This window comes from Protopterus annectens, chromosome 12.part0 (genome assembly GCF_019279795.1).
Source record: "Protopterus annectens isolate FY-2018-M chromosome 12.part0, PAN1.0, whole genome shotgun sequence".
NCBI classification, from domain to species: domain Eukaryota; kingdom Metazoa; phylum Chordata; order Ceratodontiformes; family Protopteridae; genus Protopterus; species Protopterus annectens.
In genome coordinates, this window is record NC_056746.1 from 400,821,832 (window position 1) to 400,846,267 (window position 24,436).

Genomic DNA, 24,436 nt, shown 5'->3' on the forward strand with positions numbered 1-24,436 from the left:
ACAGGTTACCTGTGTCCGTTAGAGACATAGGTGCCAAACCAGGGATGAATTTCTGGTTTCCTATCCAATTGTCCAAGTTGCAATTGAATTGGGTTATTGAGGAACTCTGCTTCACATGGATGGCGAGCCTGTTCCATAGATATGGTAGTCTCTGGGATACATACCTATCTCTCCAGCAGGTCCCATTTATATTACAAGCAAGGTTTAAGTCTTCAGAATGGGTAATTCTGGTGTCATTTTTTTTTTGTGGATATGCAAGAGGTCCATCAGAGTGGGGTCTGACAATGCCCTGTATGCCAGGCATAAATTTCCCCTCAAAAGCTTGTATGAGACAGAATACAGGGATAGGGTCTTGAGGCAGTCTGCATACAACATTTACTTATGCCATGTATTCTTTTAGTGAGGAACCTCTGTGGACATTCCAGTTGTTGAATATGCCTGGCTAGGTACATACCAAAGGGGGCATTGTACTCAATGACAGGTCTGATGAATGCCAAATACAGTGGAACAATGACTTCCTTGGACTTAGATGCCATACCTTTGTTTATAAGTTGCACAACATAGAATGATTTCCTCACCACTGTAGCCACATGATGGTCAAAGGCTAGATTACTATCTATGTGTGTTCCTAAGTCCTTGACTAATGGGTCAACTCTAAGAGGTGTGTTGTCAATATGATAGTTACATGGGATGGATGACTTCCCATAGATACTATTATGCATTTCTTGGCAATTAGATTTAGTCCATGGCTCTGACACCAGTTGTTTGCCTGTGTCAGCCCTACCTGGAGAACATTTGTGTCAGTGTGAGATTCAATGACAGCTTCTAATTTGCATTCATTTGCAAATTTAGTCAGCCACAGACCACTGACATTGGCCTTGACTTCTGAGAAGTAAATGCCAAAAAGGAGCAGTCCAAGGACTGATCCCTGAGGGACTCCACTTGTGACTGGCCTCTTTGTAGAGGTGGACTCCCCAATTCTAACTTCCGGAGTCCTGTCTGTGAGCCAGTAGGCTATCCACCGGGTGACATATGGGTTTGTACCTAACGTCTTGAGTTTATCAACAATGACTGAGTGGGGTATTGTGTCACATGCCATGGCCAGCTCAAGGTAGGTGGTGTGAATGATTTTGCCCTCGTCTATTGCTTTGGTGACCTTCTCAAAGAAGTCCACCAGGTTGAGTAGGCATGATCTGCCCTAGATGAAACCAAACTGGGTTGGGTCCAGTGTCTGGAGGTTTACTACATCTCTGTTGATCATCTCCATGATAATTCTTTCCATGGCTTTACATATAAGACTAGTGAGACTAATGGGTTTGCAGTTTCCAGGGTCTGTAGATGGTCCACCTTTGTGCAGAGGGATGACAGTTTCCTTTCTCCATTCATGAGGCACGAAGTCTGTTTGGAGGCTTCAGTTAAATAGTAATTCCAGAGGCCCTGATAGGTCATGTTTCATGCTATTTATGCAGTGTTCTTGGTCTTAGAGAGAGCATTAAGGACCTGTTCCTTAGTGATAGTAAGGGGAGTTATACCTGATGATATTTCCTGAGGGAAGGCTGAGGGGGAGAGAGGAGTAAAGTTAGAGCTGAATTTATCAGACAGGAGGTTTGCTATATCTTCTGGCTCAGTATATTTGTCTCCATTTACAATGAGCTGAGCACACAATTGTGTATTGCCTTTGAGGTTGTGGACATAGTTAAAGAATGCTTTGTGGTTGTCCTTGGCCTGGGAGGCCAAACTTACCCCAAGTTTGGCTTTGGTAGACTGTATTTGTCCTCAGAGTTGTTTTGTTAGCTTGGTGAGAATGCTTTTATCCTGCTGGGTGCTGCACCTCCTAATTTTTGCCATGATTTTCTTCCTCCTGTTATACAGCCTATTGATTTTCTGATTCCATCAGGGTGGTTTGTTTTTGGAGTTAGTTCTGTACTTCATTTAATTCTCCTTCATGCTTAATGCACAATTTATGTACTGAAGTCAGTCGTAGACAAAAGGTGTCTAATGAATTTCTCTGTTTTTTTTGGTTTTGTAGTTGTTAAACATTTGTGAAATCCTGTATAACAACTGTATTCTATGTACTCTGTTCAAACCCTGTAATATTAATTGTTTTTATGAATCTTTGTACTTGTTTAAAGCTTTTCTCACTGGTCCTCTGTTGAAAAGGGGATGTGGTGCCCAGTCAGACTTTCCCGGTAAACAAATGCAAAATAAATACATTAATTACCTTAACTGCTACTAGTTAAGTAAGTTCCAGGAAGACTTGCTACTTAGCTAAACCTAAATTAAATTTTGTATTTAAATATTGTTTATGGACTTCAACCTTACCTCAGAACATTGGACCTGATTCTAAAAGACCACTTACATTGAAAATAGGTCTTTTTGGCATCTGGCCCATTGTTTTGATAATTATACATTAAACATGCCACAAAAATATCATTTGATAGTTATACCAAATATCTTATTTTATGTACTGTATATGTATTTATATAATGTATTTGTATGGATTGTATTTTGAGAACTATATATATATATATATATATATATATATATATATAATATATATATATATATATATATATATATATATATATATATATATATATATATATATATATATATATATATATATTACAATGGATCTACTTTCATTAGATGAAAATATGATCCACCAAATTGTACTTACCTGAGCTGAATCCACCGAAGCTACACTTCAATGAACGAACGGCCTGCCGAATTCCTTTCACAGGGAAAGGAACCACTTGACCACCATAGAAACCAAACAAAATGGATAAAAAGAGTAAGCCCACCAAAGTGAGGAACTTTGCTCCCCCACACCAACCATGTGGGGGTCTTCACCCTCACATCCCCCTACTTTAATATACCAACTCCAAGATCGCACTACATGGAAGAGAGAGCACAATTCACCATGGTGGTCAAGTGGTTCCTTTCCCTGTGAAAGGAATTTGGCAGTCCATTTGTTCATTGAAGTGTAACTTCGGTGGATTCAGCTCAGGTAAGTACAATTTGGTGAATCGTACCTTCATCTAATGAAAGTAGATCCATTACAATTTATCAAACATCTGTTTACATTTCTAAACCTGTGTAAGATGTGTACTGTCATATAGACAATATGTGCTGTACAATGAAATAGTTAATTACATATCGGTGACGAGGTATCCTTGTACAGTCTGAATCAGACTGCCTTTTGAGCTCCTATCTGGAGAAAAAATACAGCAAAATTATATCTGCTAAGTGGAACCACCTTCCTATAGAACTTAGATTACAAAATATTCCCTTTTCAAGAAAAAAGCTTGCACAGCATCTTAAAACAAAGTTGTACAAGTCTCCCTGACAAGGGCTAAGCTCCATTCCATCTCATCTTGTAGACCTAAATATGCAGAAGCTTCAAATGATCCCTCTCCATCATGCAACTGCAACATGCAAGAATGCTGCTTCAGTACAATTTTATCAATATTTATTATACTGTATAATACAGTGGATTTATTTATTGCATTATAACTCTTTTGATGCCTGTATCTGATTTATTCTCATTTGTGTAACTGACTGATTTTCATTTCTGCTGTATCTCTGTAACACTGCATTCGCACCAGTTTCATGGAAAAGTTTCTCAGACCAGTCCACCCACACAGTCAACAAAGTAAAAATAAAATAGATACCCCTTCAGTCTTAGTAAGCCATTGCACACTCAAGTATACTGACCCTGTAATAGGACCTCTGGTCAGTAGGAATTAGCTAGCAAACAAAATTTAAAATACATAAACATTTTTTCCCTGAAAGTGTTCCACAGCTGCACACACACTTCCAAGAGTGACCCTTCTACTTCCCTGGGTAGTGGAAGACTAGTTACTACCTTCAGTGAACCGTCACTCTCTACTTTGAAATCTAACTTATTAGAGGTCTTTGCTAGGACTTTTACAGGTAAATTTACTTTTTCAGAAATACTTGATTCACCCAGGATCACAATCCAGCAATACTTTTAACATGTTAACAAAAAAGCAAGATCACATTGTTCACATTTGTGACTTCTTTTCATACGCAACAACCCAACATACATGCATAGATGATAGAATGACAGGAAATGATCAAGTCAAACTGGGGCATCATGGGATATGAAATAGGTCTGATACCCTAACGACTGTGGACTTGGAAAGAGATGAATTCACTTAATCTGGAAGATATGGTTCACGCTGCAAACTAGTCCTCATGAACACCACTGGATAAGTTTAAAACATGAATAGGATAGTAAGTCTGGTGAGTAGCATAGGTGCCCAGTACAGCCAAAACAGCAGCTATGTTTCAGAGCTTTATGATGCATTGAAGAGGTTCTGAAGCCAGCAGGAACTCATAAATCATTAGCACTTCAATGTAAAAGGCTTGCAGTATAAAACCTTTAAAAGTTCACAAAATCATTGCTTTTACCTTAGCAGCATCATATTAATTATATTGCTTGACAGGGTCTTTTGTTCAGTCACAAGAACAGAATTGTTATATTTCACAATTCATTTATCATTGTTTGCATCAGGTGAAAGTGTTTCACTTAAACGTATACAATGTTGTGTCCCAGAAGATGCAGGTAAAGATGGTACTAGCACCTTAGTAACAAATGTTGATCCTCATTATTGAATTTGAAATTTATCATATGTGTTGATTTAGTGGTGGTCATCATCATCATCTTTCGGCTTTTCCCGTTAGGGGTCGCCACAGTGGATCATCTCTTTCTAATTCTTCCTAACCTCTGCATCTTGCTCTGTCACACCGACCACCTGCATGTCCTCTCTCACCACGTCCATAAACCTTATCTTTGGCCTTCCTCTTTTCCTCTTACCTGGCAGCTTCATCCTTAGCATCTTTTTCCCAATATACCCATCATCCCTCCTCAGCACATGTCCAAACCAACGCAATCTCGTCTCTCTTGCTTTGTCTCCAAACTGTCCAACATGAGCTGACCCTCTAATATACTGATTCCTAATCCTATCCATCCTAGTCACACCGAGTGCAAATCTTAACATCTTTAACTCTGCCACATCCAGCTCTGACTCCTGCCTTTTTGTCAATGCCACTGTCTCCAACCCATATAACATAGCTGGTCTCACTACTGTCTTGTAGACCTTCCCTTTCACTCTTACTGGTACCCATCTGTCACAAATCACTCCTGACATTCTTCTCCACCCATTCCACCCTGCCTGTACTCTGTTCTTCACCTCTCTTCCACATTCACCATTACTCTGAACTGTTGATCCCAAGTACTTAAACTCGTCCACCTTTACCAACTCTATTCCCTGCATCCTCACCATTCCTCTACCCTCCCTCTCATTTACACACATATATTCTGTCTTAGCCCTGCTGACCCTCAGTCCTCTGCTCTCTAGAGCATATCTTCACCTCTCCAGAGTCTCCTCAACCTGATTCCTACTCTCACTACAGATCACAATGTCATCTGCAAACATCATAGTCCACGGGGCCTCCTGTCTGATCTCATCTGTCAACCTGTCCATCACCACTGCAAATAAGAAAGGACTCAGAGCTGATCCTTGATGTAATCCCACCTCCACCTTAAACAGATCTGTCACTCCCACTGCAGTCCTCACCACTGTCACACTACCCTCGTACATATCCTGTACCACTCTTACATACTTCTCTGCCACTGCGGACTTCCTCATACAATACCACAACTCTTCTCTAGGCATCCTGTCATATGCTTTCTCCAAGTCCACAAAGACACAATGCAACTCCTTCTGACCTTCTCTGTATTTCTCCAATAACACTCTCTGAGCAAACATCGCATCTGTAGTGCTCTTTCCTGGCATGAAACCATACTGCTGATCACTAATCATCACCTTCCTTCTTAACCTAGCTTCTACTACTCTCTCCCATAACCTCAAGCTGTGACTGATCAATTGTATCCCTCTGTAGTTACTGCAGCTCTGCACATCACCCTTATTCTTAAAGATAGGTACCAAAACACTTTTTCTCCACTCCTCAGGCATCCTCTGACTTTCCAAAATTTCATTAAACAATCTAGTTAAAAATTCTACTGCCATTTCTCCTAAGCACCTCCATGCCTCCATTGGGATGTCATCTGGGCCAACAGACTTTCCATTGTTCATCCTCTTCATAGCTGTCCTTACTTCCTCCTTGCTAATCTGTTTCACTTCCTGATTCACTATCCCCACATCATCCAACCTTCTCTCTTTCTCATTCTCTTCATTCATCAGCCTCTCAAAATATTCTTTCCATCTACTCAACACACTCTCCTCTCTTGTGAATACCTTTCCCTCACTATCCTTTATCACCCTTACTTGCTGCACATCTTTCCCAGCTCTGTCCCTCTCTCTAGCCAATCGGTACAGGTCCTTTTCTCCCTCTTTACTGTCCAGTCTCTCATACAACTCTCCATACGCCTTATCCTTAGCTTTCGCCACCTCTTTCTTTGCCATGCGCCTCATCTCCTTATACTCATGTCTGCTTTCTTCATCTCCTTGACAATCCCAATTCTTCTTCGCCAGCCTCTTCCTCTGTATACTCTCCTGTACTTCCTCATTCCACCACCAGGTCTCCTTGTCCTCCTTCCTCTGTCCAGATGTCACACCAAGCACCTTTCTAGCAGTCTCCCTTACTAGTTCTGCTGTAGTTACCCAGGTATTTGGTAACTCTCCACTGCCTCCCAGTGCCTGTCTTAACTCTTCCCTAAACTCCACTTCACAATCACCCTTTTTTAACTTCCACTATTTAATCCTTGGCACTGCTTTCACACTCCTACTTTTCTTCTTGATCACCGTCATCCTACAGACCACCATTCTATGCTGCTTAACTACACTTTCCCCTGCCACCACTTTACAGTCTCCAATCTCCTTCAGACTGGCCCTCCTACATAAGATATAATCCACCTGTGTGCATCTTCCTCCACTCTTGTACATCACCCTATGCTCCTCCCTCTTCTTAAAATACGTATTCACCACAGCCATGTCCATCCTTTTTGCAAAATCCACAATCATCTGACCTTCTGCATTCCTCTCCTTAACACCATTCCTACCCATCACTTCCTCATCCCCTCTGTTCACTTCATCAACACGCCCATTAAAGTCCGCTCTAATCACTAGTCTCTCACCCTTGGGTACACTCACCACAACTTCATCCAACTCGCTCCAAAATTTCTCTTTCTCATCCATCGCACACCCAACTTGTGGAGCATATGCACTAACAACATTCATCATTACACCATTAATTTCTAGCTTCATAAACATCACTCTGTCAGACACTCTCTTCACATCTAAAACACTCTTGGCATATTGTTCCTTTAGTATAACGCCTACCTCATTTCTTCTGCCATCCACACCATGATAGAACAATTTGAACCTGTTTCCTAAACACCTGGCACTTACTTCCCTTCCATCTGGTCTCTTGCACGCACAATATATCAACCTTCCTTCTCTCCATCATATCAGCTAGCTCTCTTCCTATACCAGTCATACTGCCAACATTCAAAATTCCTACCCTCACTGCTACACTCCTAACCTTCCTCCTCTCTTCCTGCCTTCGGGCATGCCTTTGCCCTCCTCTTCTCCTTCGGCCAACACTAGCCCAATTTCCACCAGCACCCTGTTGGCTAACAGTACTGGTGGTGGTCGTTGTTAACCCAGGCCTTGACCGATCCGGTATGGAAATATGAAATTTTCGCGCCATAAGTTATGTGGCAGAATTTTTATGCCGGATGCCCTTCCTGATGCAACCCTCCCCATTTATCCGGGCTTGGGACCGGCACAAAGAAATGCACTGGCTTGTGGTGGTAACTAGGATTTTGACTTCATTCTTCATAAAGAAGCAGGGTAAAAAGTACCTGTTACCCTGGTTTGGCTGCAGTATGCACAGACATGCATTACTAAAAGGTGCAATTTTAATAATAAAAATGGTGAATAAAATTCATTCCTTTTCACCTTTAAATTATTTAGCTGTCTTAGTAAGTGATTGTATATTCAAGTATAGTGAGGTATTAGATCACGCCATTTTTTAAGCTGGCTTGTCATATAATTTGTCAAAGCTTGCTGACAGGATGAGGGACAATCAGTATATACATCACAATAATCACATAGTGCCCAAAATATGCTAAAGGCAAAGTGCTTAGACTAGTGGTGAACAGAGACTGACAAAGAGGTGGCAGCCAGTACTGACAGCAACATACAGATATGGCCTTCTATATGCACCAACCAATTTTATAGAAAGAAAAAATAGGCCAAGCTACCATTGGAATCTTTGGATGTTTCCTCTATAGTGTCTTAGTTTATTTTACAGCTGCCGGAGCACTCACCGTGGCATAATATTTATATACAACATGCAAGCAATGCTGCTTCATTATAATTTTATCATAATATGGCCTAGGTGGTGCTGCGGTAGCGTTGTCGCCTCACAGTAAGACGTTGTTCTGTTCGATTCTCAGCTAGAGTGTCTTCTGTGTGGAGACATGCGTGAATGGGTGTACCTTCGTTGAAGGTTGTGCGTCAGGGCTGGCAACTTGGCACGTAAAAATCTACTGCCAATCATTAGCAGACCGGAGTTCCGCTGTGGTGACCCCTAACTGGGAAAAGCCGAAAGACACAACAACAACAACATGGCCTAATATAAATGTTACTGCATGATGAGGTAATGAAATTATAATAAGAAAAAAGTTAAAAGTTTCTTCATGCTTCAGTTTAAAGTATATTACATATCCATGTGTACACTGTCTGACCAGCTATCATCTATTTTCTGAAATGGGCATATGAATATGAGCTAACTTTGTTAGAAAACATAATTTCTTGACTTCAGTGTTCATTTTTTGTACTTTTAATCATGTTGGTTTGCAATGAGAGTAGTCTGGTGAAAACTGATTTTAAATTTGCATTTTAAGCAGACCAATCTAAATGTAAAAAAATGCATTTCAAATTATGTCATTACTATTATGACTGTTATATCCACGGTGGTGGTGCTGCGGTAGCTTTGTTGCCTCACAGTAAGACGCTGTCTGGTTCGACTCTCAGTTAGAGTGTCTTCTGCGTGGAGACGTGTGAATGGGCGTACCTTCGTTGAAGGTTGTGCGTCAGGGCTGGTAACTCGGTACGAAAAAATCAACTGCCAATCATTAGCGGACCGGAATTCCGCTGTGGTGACCCCTAACCAGGAAAAAGCCGAAAGTCACAACAACTATTATGACCGTTATCAGAAACCACAGAAACAACAGATGTCAAGAACTGCATTTTAAAAGGGTTATTTTAATACAAACTTACTAAAATATAAGTTGTTTACATTTCAGTTTTGCTCATAAAACAAAGTTCCAGACACTGCTTCTTAAAAACTGCTTTAAATGAATTCTACACATTCTGTTTACTTTTACAGTGGCTTTCAAAAAGACTTCTGTTACTCTACAGATATTGTTAGCACTATAAGGCAATGAATAGTGGGAGGTCTGCTAATCTTAGCAATGTCATCATACTGCAAACATAGGTATCTTTGATCAATTTCATGCCATTTTCAAAACTAAAATCTTTACATAGCCACAATTTTTTTTTGTTTTTTGCAGATTCACATCAGCTTTCCAGAAACATTTGAAACAAATGACTGCTGATAAATACAGTAATTTATAGTTTCCCTTTCACTAGTCTGCAAAAAGATCTACGATAATGACTCTGCTTCCAACCTGATTTAAAACCAGTTTACATTTAGTGTGTCCAGGGCAAATATAACTGAAATAAAATTAAAGGCTTAATTCAGATAAAAATATTAAATAGCCCTAGGTAAAATATTTTGGGAGGAAAAAAACTTGATTTATAACAATTTTCTTAAGTTACACATTATAAGGAAACAAGATGGACATCCTTTCATTATACTTCTCTACAGTCCGAATTTTTGCAAAATGTCCAGATTTTTGCTTCACATTTTCCTCATAAAATTTGCGAGTTTTTGGAAAAATCACACAATAATGACATACCTATAACTACGTATCTGTGGTACATATGTCTTCATATCCTTCAGAAAATGCATGCTAACGCAATTCCTGTTATTCTAGCAAATTTCTAAGTTAGTAAGAGCAATATTTAAAATCTGTCCCTATTTTTAGGCCTTTACTCCCTATTATTTAGACTCTGTCCAGATTTCTTGTCTTAAGAGGTTGAGAGTATTGTTGGAAAAACGGGGTATTTTTCTGTTGACCCATTCTATTTTTGTGCTCCTTTTGGGTAACCACCCCACCCCACCTCCCCAATGACTTGTTATTTCCCTGTCCTCACCATGTTAGTAGGGTAAATCCAGCAGTGCTGGGCTGTTATTCTTGGTTGTTCACATATTTTTTGTTGTATTTTCTTACAGGATATTGATCTCTATGAGAACTCAGAACTTTAATGAGTCATTGGTTGCATTCATCTTCTATAACAATCAGAAATGAGTAAAAAAAAGAAACAAAAGATCCCATGTTTGAGGATGACATTAGACCTATTCTAGTGCAGAGAATTATTTCATGTGCTACAAACACAAATGTACTTTTTCCAGGGTGCACCAGTTCAACTTCTAGTCAGTAATAAGCATCTTCCTGCAAACTAAGATGTAACAATGTAATACATTGTACCTGTACACTGTTACAGACTAATGTGCCTGACTTGCAAGGAGCTGAAGCAGCAGAGGCTGGATGGAGGAGATTCTTTGAACATAGTGGGAGAGTATACCTGACCCATCAAGGATGATACATTCATACCATATTGTGTTCTATGAGAGTATGTGTTATCTAAAATTAAGACTTAAACCTTGTCTGTGATATAAATAGGACTTGCAGGACAGACAGGTATGTATCCCAGAGGCTACCCCTTCTGTGGAGCAGGCTCCCCATCCATGTGGAGAAATGTTCCTCCCTAACCCACTTCAAGTGTAACTTGGACAGCTGGATGGGGAACGGGAAATGCATCCCTGGTTTGGCACCTGTGTCCCTAATGGACAGAGGTAACTTGTAAATGGTTCATCTCCCAGGCCCATGTTTATACTTATCAAAGGTATCATAACTTGTCAGAGATTTGGGATGCATGGCTAGGCTTAAAAAGGCCCTTGTGGTCATTTGCCTAGTAAACACCTATGAACCTAAGAACTTTCCTTGATGACTCCAAGTTTTAGGTGAGTTCTTCAACCAAAGTGGAATGAGCTGCAGCATCACACAGAAACAAAGCACAGAAAGCCAAGTCCTGACATGCTGTCTTACCAAAGCAGACCTCAATCCCAGACTGCAACTGTTAGTGAAAGTGTGCACCTGTAACCATGTCTCTGTGGTACAAATGTCTGCAGTGGTCACATTCTTTAAGCAAGTGCTCTATGCATCCACTCCCCAAGTAGAGTGGGGTTTGAGCAAAGCCATAACCAGCAGGTGATTTACTGCCTCATGGCAAAACAGAATGTAGCTGCAGTCCTAATGTCCTTGCTTCACATTTGCAAAGATAAACAAACAGTTTCATCTTCCTAAACTTGCAACGTTTCCTGGTAATACATGAGCCAACCATAGACATTCAAGGTATGAAAGGCACTCTTCTCAGGCTGTTCCTGCTAAGAAAACAAGATGAATAGAATGGTTCAAGGGCAACAGAGAAGTTACTTTTGGGATAAAATGTAGGTTATGGCCAAGGGGCATCCATTCCTTGTGAAAAATCAGATACAAACTCTTGTATTGAAAGACCTGAAGCTCTGTAATCCTACATATAGTGGTGATAGTTACTAAGAAAATCATTTATCAACAAATGAATTTCAATGCTACCAAGCTCATAGACTCAAAGCAGAAAGATCAGGCTTAACAATCATGAGGTTTGTGTTTGATGGAGATGAGGGGTTCTTCAATGGAGGATATATTTTTTATTTGTATTTTATTTGTATTTGTTGATGCAGTTAGAACACTGATCTTTATGGACAGTTTTCAGACACTGCTGAGAACGCTGTCTGGTTAAGTGACTCAATCAGAGACACAAGTGGACAATGGGCGCTGAGGGAATTGAATCTAGGACTACAAGAAACAGCTTGTTAGCTCTTTAATCTCCTGCACCAATTTCCAGAAAGGATGAAGATGCAGCACTCCTTTAAGGATCTGCATGACCAGCCAATCCTGGGGTACAGCTCTGCCCCCTCCCCAAAGGCCATAATGTGGAGAAATAACAGATGCATATACTCTGGGTGTGGAATAATTGAGGCCAAAATCATAAAGGTGCCTGTGATGTATCAGATCAGCTGTAATTTGACCAGATAAGGTGGTATGATGTACAGAATTGCTCAAACTAAAACTTTTCCACTTGCAGGCATGGGCCTGTTGAGGGAAAGCTTTCTTAGCAGCTACAATGTCAGAGACCCCCCCCCCAGAGGACCCCATTTGGATTAAATGGTTTAAATAAAGAGCCCTTCCAAGAGATGGAGACATTCATGGCTTGGATTGGAACAGTTTCTTCTGTCACTAGGGATTTGATTTGGGACCAGAAAGATTGGTGGGAATGCTTACAGGCTTCCCCCAATCAAGAGGAGGGAGAACACATCTATCACCACCATCCACCCTTGTCCTGATGAACTAAGCAGGTAATGGGCTAGACAACATTTTCCTATGAGGTAAAGATGAGCTCAGTCTGTGAACTAACCTCTTCCATAATACTTGGCTCAGGCATGGCTTTTGAATCTTCAACTTCAGGAGAAGATTGGAGAAGCAGCTTGGAAAGTTTGCCAGCTTGTTCACTTCCCCAGTAATGGGAGTAGCTAAAAGGCATGCTTTTGTATGCAGCCTACTGCCAGGTGAGCATCAGCTCCCCTTTAAAATGGGTATAACTCTATCATTTTTGAACTGGTTGTCTGACTAGATTAGCAGGGGCTCTTAACACCAGGAGGATATCCTTCCATTTTAGCTCGTACCTCTGTTAGATGTGCTGCTTCTACCGTAGGATTGACCACACAAATTGCAATATGTAGGAGCTAAGATGAACTCTGCAACCAGCAAATAAAGTGTCTGTTACCAGATTCTGTGATGGATTCAGTTACAGAAAAGGAAGACCTATCAAGAGGTTGGTAGTAAGTGTTGACTACACCAATGCAAAGCAATAGTTTCACACTCAGGGCAGGTCTGTGAACCCATGGTATCTGAAGCCACTGATATCTCACAGTCATCAGTCATGCAAATGCACAATGAGCCTTGTAAAACCCACTAGCTATGTGGGACAGAGGGTTAAACCCCCACCTGTAAACTTTTTTGCAAACCATGCCCTGGAGGAGCCAATGGATAAATATGGGAGTGAGTAGTTGACAGTAGCTCTCCTATCATGGGAAGGGAGATACCCTAACCCACTGCATGGCTGACAGCCATTGGGGGGTGTTGTAGCATGCATTACAAAGACTTATATATAAGCAACCACTAAGCTATGCATCTCATGGTAGTCGCAGCTTCACTTGTACACAAAAGCATGTACAATTATCAGGGTGATGTAGCAGGGATATAATCTAGGCTCACTTGTACGTGAGGCTGATGCAGGGACACTGAGGTTTAAACATAAAGCCCACCTCCCATAGTTTTCTGAATGATGACATTCTGTTTCGCTTGTATTTCATCCCTGACATGGAAACCACCAAAGCAATGGGGGAATAAATGGGATCAAGACAACTGGTTGGCAGGCATGAGAGAAAAAAGGAGGCAGTGGTTGAACTGTGGAATTCCATAGCATCAAAACTTGAACTCCAAACTTCACTCTCAGCCTTGATCTCCAGGTGCTAAAAAATGACATTAGACTGTCTAGTTCTATTACTGTCAAAGTAGGCCTCTGAGCAGCAGTAAGAGAGAATTTATATCACAATCCTAAAAAAACTGAAGCAACATGAACAACCCCAGCACTAATGCTTTCAGTGATTCTCTAGATGGGTCCACCATAGGCCAATTATCCAGGTAAGGAAATGTTTAGAGATTTTTCTCATGCAAAATGTTTGTCACTGTTGCCCAAATTTCAAAGAACAAGGCCACTGAAGAAAGCTCAAATGGCAATATTTTGTACTGGAAGTGATGACTAAACAATGCAAATTCAGGGAATATCCTGTGTGGATGCTAAATCCTGATGTGCTAGATAGTGTCTATTATGTTCAGTGATAACACCCTGTTGGTGCAAGGGCATGAATCTGCAGGGTGGTCATTTCAAAATGAATGCATCAATATGGTTTCAGTTGCTGTGGTGCAGAACAGAAAACAATTTGCCCATTCCCTTTATGACTAGTAGAATGTGGAAGTAAACCCTCCACCCCTTTCCGAAAATTAGGGCATCCCTCTACAGCCCCTTTGATCACTAAAGCCTGTGCTTGTCCCTAGCACTTTCTCAAGGTGTTCTAATCCACCTTCAGATTGCTTTCTAAGGGAAGGCTAGTGAGTTTAAGGACCTGGCCAGAAGTGACCCCCATATAGAGTTGTCTAGTTTTTGTGATGGATCTCCAAGCTGAGGCCAACTCAGAACTGACCTCCACTGGCAGTCACAGATTAAAGTCAGTACTGCAACAGAGCTACTGGCAGGGTCATGTTCTTTGAAATCTTAGGACAGGGGGGCAAAACTCTGTGCTACTTAAAATGTGAGGCTGTTTCCTTTTTTGTATTTTATTACTTTGGAAATAAAAGAGGTCAGAGATAGGAGGTTCATTTAGGCTCTCATTCGACTGAGGTAAGGGTCTGTTTCTTCCTCCAAATGTCATGGACTAGGTTCTTAGTGGGCTGGTGAAAGAACACTAACACATCCCTTTTTATGTGGACATTTATGATCTTGTTTCCGAACTCCTCCTTTAGGGAGTATATCTAAAGCCATGTATTCTGTGCAGGCACACCTTTGTACCTGCAATCCTAACCTCCTTAAGCAAGGATAACCTAAACCAAGCATCCCATACAGCTACATTCTTGAGCCTGCAACCCTAGCCTCCTTAAGGGAGGATAACTGAACAGTGTATGTTGTGCAGCGAAACACCTGAATCTGCAGCCCTAGCCTTCTTAAGGTATGATAACCTAAACCAAGCATCCCGTACAGCTACATCCCTGAGCCTGCAACCCTAGTCTCCTTAAGGGAGGATAACCTAAACAGTGTATGTTATGGTGTGAAACACCTGAATCTGCAGCCCTAGCCTTCTTAAGGTACGATAACCTAACCTAAATAATGCATCTTATGCAGCTACACCTCTGAGCCAGCAGCCCTAGTCTCCTTAAGGGAGGATAACCTAAGCAATACATCCTGGGCAGCTACACCTCATTAGCCTGTAGCCCTAGCCTTCTTAAGGGACGATAACCTAAACCATGCATCCTGTTTAGTTATACCCCTGAGCCTGCAGCAATAGCCTCCTTAAGGGATGATTACCTAAATAATGCATCCTATGCGGTTACACCCCTGAGCCTTCAGAACTAGCTAAAACACCTGCACAAAGTTACAGTGCACAATGTGGAAACTAGTTTTAGAAGTCACAGACAGGTCAAGAAGGTTGCCCTTGTGCCCGGATTTATGGATGTCCTCACACTGTTCCAGAGCCTTTCCCGCACTGTGGGAATAGAACTTAGAGAAGATAAATAATTGTCTCTTAGCCCCAGTGTAGCAAATAACTACACTCTCCCTTACTACACCTATCCAAAGTTTTGGAGTCTTTGATAGGCAGCAGCACCTATCATGCTCAAGAAGTGTCAGGCCATATTTCCTAAAAATGTAATTTTGCATCCATGACTCAGACTTCCACCAGGCAAACATTTGTTTAATACCTAAATCCTGACACGTGTTGGATGACACAAGTAATCATTATCATACCTAGCCTTGGTTCCAAGGAGGGGAGAACTCAACGCTGAGTTCTACCAGTCTGTGATTTCAAGACTCATGAGGTAACTCTGGGGAATCAGGTTATTTGGCCTAAAGCTCCACCTAGTCAACTGAAAGATGAATGTCAGCAACATCTCTGCATACACCTCCCAAGGTAGGAGTCCAAAGTGTTTCTCCTCAGTTGTCATGCTGTTCCCCATAACTAAGGACTGACATGGACTCCAACACTCACTAGACAAGGATGAGTTCAAAACCTTCAGAGACCTGGAGTCTAGTTTAACTCCAGGGTTGTTTTCTGTTGGGCTAGTCTGTGACCTGCTTTTTGATTTATATGCCATTGAGATTATGTTGTGAATTATGTATTGGGCTGCATGACAGACCCTCATGGCTTTCCCCTTGTGAACTTCTTCAATATGGCACATCTGAGTGGAGGTGTTGAAACACTGATTTCACATACATCATAGCTCTTCCTAAGACAGTAACAGCAATATTGATGCAGGCCTTGACCAGTAACTTTATAGCCACATGGGCACTGAGAATGCTGTCTATGTGTATGCATGATGCATGTAGAAACTTAAATGATGATGGTAAAAGATCATAATCCAAACTAAACTGTACAAGTGGCAAAAAAAAATGCTGCACTTAGGGAGCGAGCAGCGTTATGTATCTGTGTGTGATGTCATACCGTAATGGTATGCATTCACAAAGGTATGCAGTCATCATTAAATGCAGGAATCTCCCAGTTTGAGCAGCGTTGTGTATCTGTGTGTAATGTCATACTATAATGGTATGCATTCACAAAGGTATGCAGTCATCATTAAATGCAGGATTCTCCCAGTTTGTACGCCAGATTCTGACTGGTAGAGAATATGAACCTAACCCATCCATGTTAGGTGATGCAGTGTCTTCTGTGTGCTTATAAAACATACTTTTCACCATGATTATTTAATGTTAGCAGTTTCAGAAAGTTACTTTCTTCCAAAGCCTTCCAGAAATTTTGGTCTCTGCTTACACCCCCCCCACACACACACACAAATTTTGTGTGCACCTTTCCATAATGCTAGTAGTTTCAACAGGTGTAGGACTGCTGTTAAAATGAAAGGCAAAGGGTAATTGTGAGAGGATTTTAGATATGAAAATATTCTCACTTAGTTGCAGCATTCCTTTCCTCTAATGCCAAAAGATCTGGCACTGTCTGTAATTATCTTACCAGCATTGACACTTAGAAAAGTACTGTACTGTAGAAGGGTTTACTGATAATATGAATGTTTAATTTCCATTTATTTTCATAGTAGTGTAATTGGAAAACTACATCCCCATAACAGAGAACTCAGCATCAGAGTGAATAAAATCTGTAAGGCATCCAAAGTTATGGTTCTTAGTTCTCTGGAAGGAATTCTGTAGTAAACTTATTGAAAGCCACTGACATTTTTACTCAGCAGTAGATCTGGGTGTAACTTTAAGAAAGACAGGCTTTTTGGGTGTCATGAAGGCCTTAGTGTCAATTTCCATAGGGATCTGTTTAAAAAGAAAGAAAGAAACAACACAAATGAGATCAGTAAACATATGTTAGATGATGAAAATAAACAGTTATAAATACTGATTAACTAAAATTCCCTTTGTAAACAAAAAAACAAACAAACAGAAAAAAATAGGATTACATTATCAAAGACTGATTAAGACACTACAATTGACCTCTTAAAATAGTGTACACAATAACAAAACATTCTATGCTCATATATATGGACTGTTACGTAGTGAAATGTGACTTTAAAATACATTTGATATTCAAATGTTCATTCAGTCATGGTTGGTGCCCAGCATTTAATGTTATCTGCCAAACTAGTTCAAATTTTTTCAAATCATTATTAAAATTCAGTCCTTTGTGAACATAATATTTTTGTACTAGAGTCGGTCTGTAAACTTTTTAGCTATAATCCACAACTGTCAGTTTAATGCAGGATTTACGCATGGTTGGTATGATTTCATCATAAGGGTAAAGCCTGAGTGATTAAACCAAGCCAACCATGGATAAATGGGTCTATATCATATTGTTGTACGTTCAAAATATCGAACGGCTACAATGTTGAAAATGCCATTCAGCGAAAAGTTTTTTGTAAGATCGCCGTACAGTGAGGATCAGAAAATTTGCCCTTTCCTCACTGTAGTGCAATCTTGGAGTTGGTATATATAATTTGTATCTGGAAGCTTCCGATGGGAATTGAACCAGGTACTGAATTTTTTACTAAAATGGTTAAATTGTTTGATCATACTGGTCTCGGATTATTGGTCATTATTATTCAGAACAACTGGGTGAAGTTGTTAGAATTAAAGAAGGAAATCTCTAGACTTTACTCTAGTATCACCATGGATCTTTTGTTTTTTCAGTACCAAGCCTGGTTCAACAGGGTCTTGGTTAACATTGAGTCTTTTGTTAACAAAAGTAAAAGTATCAAGCAGAAAAAGCTGTTAAGGGATACAGCTGATTATGTGAACCAAAACGCTTACCCTCCAGGACGAAAACTTAACAAAGACACTATGGTTCACAGGGAGGGTTTTGGTGTTACAAATGAGAATGAACTCAATGTGCAGGACTGAGAGAATGAGATTGTGGAAGATTTTTTAGACCAGCCGAACGAGATTCGGAGGTCAGAGAGGATTTCCAACAGGAATCGAAATCCGTCACAAAATGTTTCAAGGGGTCATTTGGGGGGAGGGGGAGGGGGAAAGGGTTGAATTCGAGGAATTGAGTGTTGCATTGAACAAGAACAACATCAATTTTGTTAATTTTGTTAATTTTGATGATTGTCATGAAGTGTCTATGCATATTGTTCAGGATGGTGAAAGTGAGTTTTATTTAGACACCGATGGTTTAGCTGGGTTCACCAGTAATAGGACCCTGGACGACAACACTGGAGGTGGGATGTTGGATATACAGGCCCAATTGATTCAGGGTTCTATGGTAGACAACCGGCAAACCATTTGTGTTTCGACCAATGAATGTTTTGGAGACAGGAATGTTGATACGGCTATTATTAGTAGGGAAAGGCTTTCTTTTGAAAACTGTGATGAAGCTTGTTATCTTGAAAATGCCACTGGACTGGGTTGTACTGTTGTTAAGAAACTTGACTTTATTATTTACAACTACACTGAAACAATTCTCACTGACAATTATTATAAATTGTTTAGCAAAGGGATAAATTTTGTTCCGAATTTTAAGCTTGACATTGCCCAGGTTCTGACCAACCTTAGGTTATATTTTAGACGATTGAACCTTAAATTATATTTCAATGAGAAACAGATAGTCAACATTGGGGGTCTTGATGGTGGAACAATGTCCTTGAGAAGGAAAAGTTTGTTTGTTCCTCCTCACAATGTTGAAATTTTGAATTTGGAGAGGATGATTGAATGGGAATTTAGGAGAATTTGCTCGCAAAAATATCTCCAAGAGGACAACATTGATGAAGGAGAAAGGCAGGTTTTGATTGACTTAAAAACAGCGAACAATATTAGATGTATGAAGCCGGACAAAGGTGGGGGGATGGTGGTGATGTACAAAATGGACTATCTTACTGCAATGATGAATTTATTGAATGATGAAACTGTTTATTGTAGGGTTTCTCTAAATGAAGTAAACACAGTGTATAAAAAGATTGACTTATTCTTGTTAGATGCCTTATTTCAGGGCATGATTAACGAAGACGAGTTTGACTATTTGCAGGTCAAGTACCCCACCATGCCGAGCATCTTTGGTATACCTAAGGTGCACAAAGGGATTGACCCTTTGGCATTTAGGCCGATAGTGGCTGCTAGGGGTTCCAAGACTGAACCCTTGGCTTCTTTTGTGGATGTGGTTTCGAAACCAGCCTTAGAAGATATACACCACATCCTAAAAGATTCTTGGCACTGTTTGGAAAGGTTGGGTAAACTAAAAGTTAAAAGTAGCATGTACAGTTTTCTCACCATTGATATAGTCAACTTGTTTTCTGTGATTCCACAAGATCAAGGCTTGGAGATGTTTTATGAAAGTCTTAACATCAGTGACAGGATTGACAAGGGTAGAATAAATCTGATTTACGACTTGGAGATAGTTTTACACAACAACTTCATGAGATTTGAGGGGGAGTATTTTAAACAGTGTTCAGGTGTGGCAATGGGTGCCAAGTGTGCCCCAACCTTTGCGAATCTAGTTTTGTTGGCTTGGGAAAAGACATTTGTGTTTACCTCTGATTACAACTCTAAAATTGTCCTCTACAATAGATTTTTGGATGATTTACTTATTTTATGGAGTGGAGAGGAAAATGAGGCAGTTGAATTTGTGAACTACCTGAATGGGACCACAGAATTTTTAAAATTCCCCCATACATAGAGTGAAAAAAGTATTAATTTTTTGGATATCACTATTACTAAGGTTGGGGATGGTCTAGCAAGCACGATTTTTAGAAAAGAAAACTATTCTAATTCCTTACTCCACTTTGACAGTTGTCACCCCTTTCACCAGAAGAAAGGGGTGGCAAAGGGTCAGATGGTTCGAACGTCAAGGTTGGTCAGTGATGAAGAAATGTTTAGGAAGGAGATTTACAAACTAATAGGGATGCTCTTGGATCGTGGATACCCCTTGAAATTATTATTGAAAATTAAGAAGGAGGTATACAAAAAGAGGAGAGTGGTCTATTCCCCTATTTTGAAGAAGTTTGGGGATGATGAGGGCTTTGTGGGGAATTCTAACGGAACTAATTTTTGTGAAACGAAGACAAGGGAGATGACTGGAAATGACCCGGCATTGGTTCTGCATTTCAGTGAGAAAGCCACTGAGATGTGTATTGTTATGAAGAATTTGCGGGACTACAGTTTGAGTGTTGAATTAAAGGCTATTTTAGGGCATCAACCTAAAATTGGCTTCAGCAAAGGACACAACTTGAAGAGCATTTTAGAGAGGGTTCCCAAACCAGTTAGGTCCATGATGAAGAAATGTGGATTATGTAGGGCATGTAGATTTGTAGTGGAAGGGCCTTACATTTGTGTGGCTAAATATGGGCGGACATTGGCATGTCCAGGGACATGCAATTGTAACAGTAAAAATATCATAAACATTGCTTCATGCACTTCTTGTGAGGCATTTTATGTTGGAATGACGACCCGTAGATTAAGGGACAGAGTGTTGGAACATGTTAGATCTGTAAAGAACAAAGATGGTCACAATGCACTTTATCTCCACTCGATCAAGTGTAGTAGCTTTAAAAAGTTTTTGTTTTTTTATTATTGACCGGGTGGTGATGGACCAAGGTGGGGACATTAGTAACAAGGTTGCTCTTCGTGAAGCTGAATGGCAACTTAGATTAAATGCAACAAAACAGCCTGGTCTGAATGATAGCATATCTTTAAAACCTATTTTGAGACAAAAATCATATGTGATATAAAGGTCAAAAAATATTTTTCAATTTGATTTATTTTATGGTATCTGTTCTGTTTTGTTTTGTTTTGTTATTCCAGAGTCCCCTTGAGTGTTTTAATTTTTACTGTATAAGTGTGATAAAAACTCAAAAACAAAAATAATAATAAAACAACTATATTAATATTAATATTATTTTTAACAATCTTAATAATATTATAAGAATAGGTTGAATGATAGTAATACGTTTTAGGATTTTAAGACATTGAGAATTTATCCAGTGGTGTTTGGTGTTTTTAAGATGTAACAAGTTTAATTAAGTGAATGAATTGTTTAATTGTTTAATTATTGAATTCAATTGTTATACTATTTAAACATGTTGTTTTTAGATTTGAAGTACTGACTCTGATGATGCCACAGTTTGTTTGGTGAAAGCGCTAAGTCTCAGTCTCGATTAAAGGGGTTTTCTTCAACACATTGGCTTCCTGTGGATTCGTTTTTGCAGTGGTTTGAAGTTTAATTTTAAGTGATTTTTCGTCATTTGCCCTGTCTTGGGTGTCAGCTGTTGGTTTTGATTTTTCATTCAGTCATGGTTGGTGCCCAGCATTTAATGTTATCTGCCAAACTAGTTCAAATTTTTTCAAATCATTATTAAAATTCAGTCCTTTGTGAACATAATATTTTTGTACTAGAGTCGGTCTGTAAACTTTTTAAAGTTTCTATATAGTTTAGCTATAATCCACAACTGTCAGTTTAATGCAGGATTTATGCATGGTTGGTATGATTTCATCATAAGGGTAAAGCCTGAGTGATTAAACCAAGCCAACCATGGATAAATGGGTCTATATCATATTGTCGTACGTTCAAAATATCGAACGGCTACAATGTTGAAAATGCCGTTCAGCGAAAAGTTTTTTGTAAGATCGCCGTACAGTGAGGATCAGAAAATTTGCCCTTTCCTCACTGTAGTGCAATCTTGGAGTTGGTATATATAATTAGCGGGGGGTGTGGGGCAGCTCCCCACAAGAACAGTTTCGATGAACGGCATTTTCGATATTGTAGCCGTTCGATATTTTGAACAAACAATAATACGATATAGACGCTGGATAAATCCGGTATTGCCAGCACACAGGAGTGGATTATTGCTATTATACAGTGACATTATTTAAGAAAAACAGTATTACCTTTTTTTAATAATGTCATTGTATAAAAGGACTTTAGTGTTCTTCTGCCAGCTTCTGATAGTGTGGGGTATCCCAGACATACATTGGGCATGATCTGTCTCCAGGAGTGAATGGTTGCATACTGCATTGCTACCTCTGCAATATTTTTCTTTTTTTTTTGTTAAGGAGTGTTGAGTGTATATATTTCTGCAGAGAGCCCAGATATTGTGTCATATTTTTGGTTTATTCCTCATAAAAGATATGTTTTCTGGCAAATCATTGAGGACTGAAGTTAAAATCTCACAGCATTGCTATCTCTGCCTTCTTTTTTTTTCTTTTTTTTTTTTTTAAGGACTGTTGAGTGTGTATATTTCCACAGGGTACCCAAATATTGTGTCATATTTTTGGTCTGTTCTTCATAAAATATATGTTTTCTGGCAAATCATTGAAGACTGAATGAAATCACCATTTCAGGAGGCGTTATGAGGTATGCAGTTTTTTTTGTCAACTGTATTGCACTACTTACTCAATATGCAGTTACTTCAATAGGAAACATTTCCCTCAACACTGTTTAAAATGTTCACTTAGCAGCTGAAAGAAATTAACTTTAAAAGACTTCAGAGTGTTGGTGGCAGCGATGTTCCTGATTTTATTCATTTATTTGTTCTGCATTGTTCTCAAAGTATGTCTGTATGTTCTGAGTCAGGCTGGCATACACTGCAACAGCTTGCAAATTAGCAGAATGTTTGTGGTGTTTATTTTTTATTTTTTTTGTATTTGAGTAGTATTATAATGGAGTATATCCACACAGAAGGTCGCTCAAATACATTTTAGTGCCCCATATTCTTTCTATTTGGATATGCTCATTTTACAACGGGTACTCTGGACTGTCCAGTTAGCGTGCAGATTTGTAAATGGCAGTCACCCTTTATTGTATAATTTAGTTTAGATGATAAAAAGAAAATCTGATAATAGCTGAAGCTTGTTGTTTATGAGTCTTCAAATTAGCAGCAACCCATTTTTTTTTATCTTGGACACAGAACTTTGTTTTCTATTTCTGTTTTATTTATTTTTTGTTCTCCTCTTCCTCATGCATATCAACCATCATACTCATGGGGACAACTCAGTTGTTTTGTTTCATTTTCCTACCAGCTTAGTAGCCATTGAAAAGGACTGAGAGCTGTCTATCACTGGGCTATATTCCTAGTGGGAGAGTATTTTATACCTATATCCCTTCCATGCTACTTCAAAGCTGCAGTGTGTGTGTGTGTGTGTGTGTGTGTGTGTGTGTGTGTGTGTGTGTGTGTGTTCTAATGAGCACATCAAATATTAAGCTACTGTGCTAATCCACTGATATCCAGGCTTATCTTCAGATTATCCTGCTATTTCAACATTAACTGATCCCTACTGGTTAGCAGTTATGCAGTGGACCAAATCATATCCCTTCCGATGGGTGGATAATTTGACCTCAGCTGTTCACTCATTCCTCCTGGCTGGCTACAACAGCATGTAGACTCACAGGTATAACCTAGTTCAATGGGAGTACAGTCCATGCCATACAGCCAGGAAAAACTGATATGAGGAATTTGAGATCTATGCATATTTGCCCTTTTAGTTACAAGACTGGTTTTAGTGGAATCTGAATTTATCTAGGTAGGTATTGAATCTGCCCAAAAAAGGGGAAGACCTGAAAATGGACAACAGCGTCTTTAGTTATTTGCATTTAAACTGATCTTAAGTAAAGGGTTCACCAAGGTTTCTTTAAAGGTGGTTTGGAAAAGTCTCTCTCACAACATGCTGTAAAATTAAAGGACCCAAGACATCAAAGTTGGAAAAATTTGTATCCAAACAATAAGTGCAATACATTCATTCCAGGTGAGACTTGGTGGGGTTTCCAAACTTGACATAGTGTCTACTGGGGATTGTGAGGTGACAGACTGCCTGGTACTAGACACTTTCTCTGCAAAGTATTACTCAACCTTTATTGGATTGCTGTGTAGAATGAGTCTTCCCAAATGACAGACAGGCTGGGATGCATTGCATGTCCACTGTGAGGAAAACATAAC

The 24,436-nt window shown here is 39.6% G+C and overlaps 1 protein-coding gene across 1 annotated transcript in view; it reads right to left on the reverse strand.

Annotated features, from left to right (window-relative positions):
• Positions 1-11,895: 11,895 nt before the first annotated feature.
• Positions 11,896-24,436, reverse strand: part of LOC122816603 (cytochrome P450 3A56-like) — a 262,199-nt gene continuing 249,658 nt past the window's right edge. Inside the window, exon 13 of the mRNA XM_044089504.1 lies at positions 11,896-17,333. Within this exon, the coding sequence (XP_043945439.1) occupies positions 17,247-17,333 (87 nt within the window). The 3' untranslated portion in view covers positions 11,896-17,246. The remainder of the gene's footprint in view (positions 17,334-24,436) is intronic.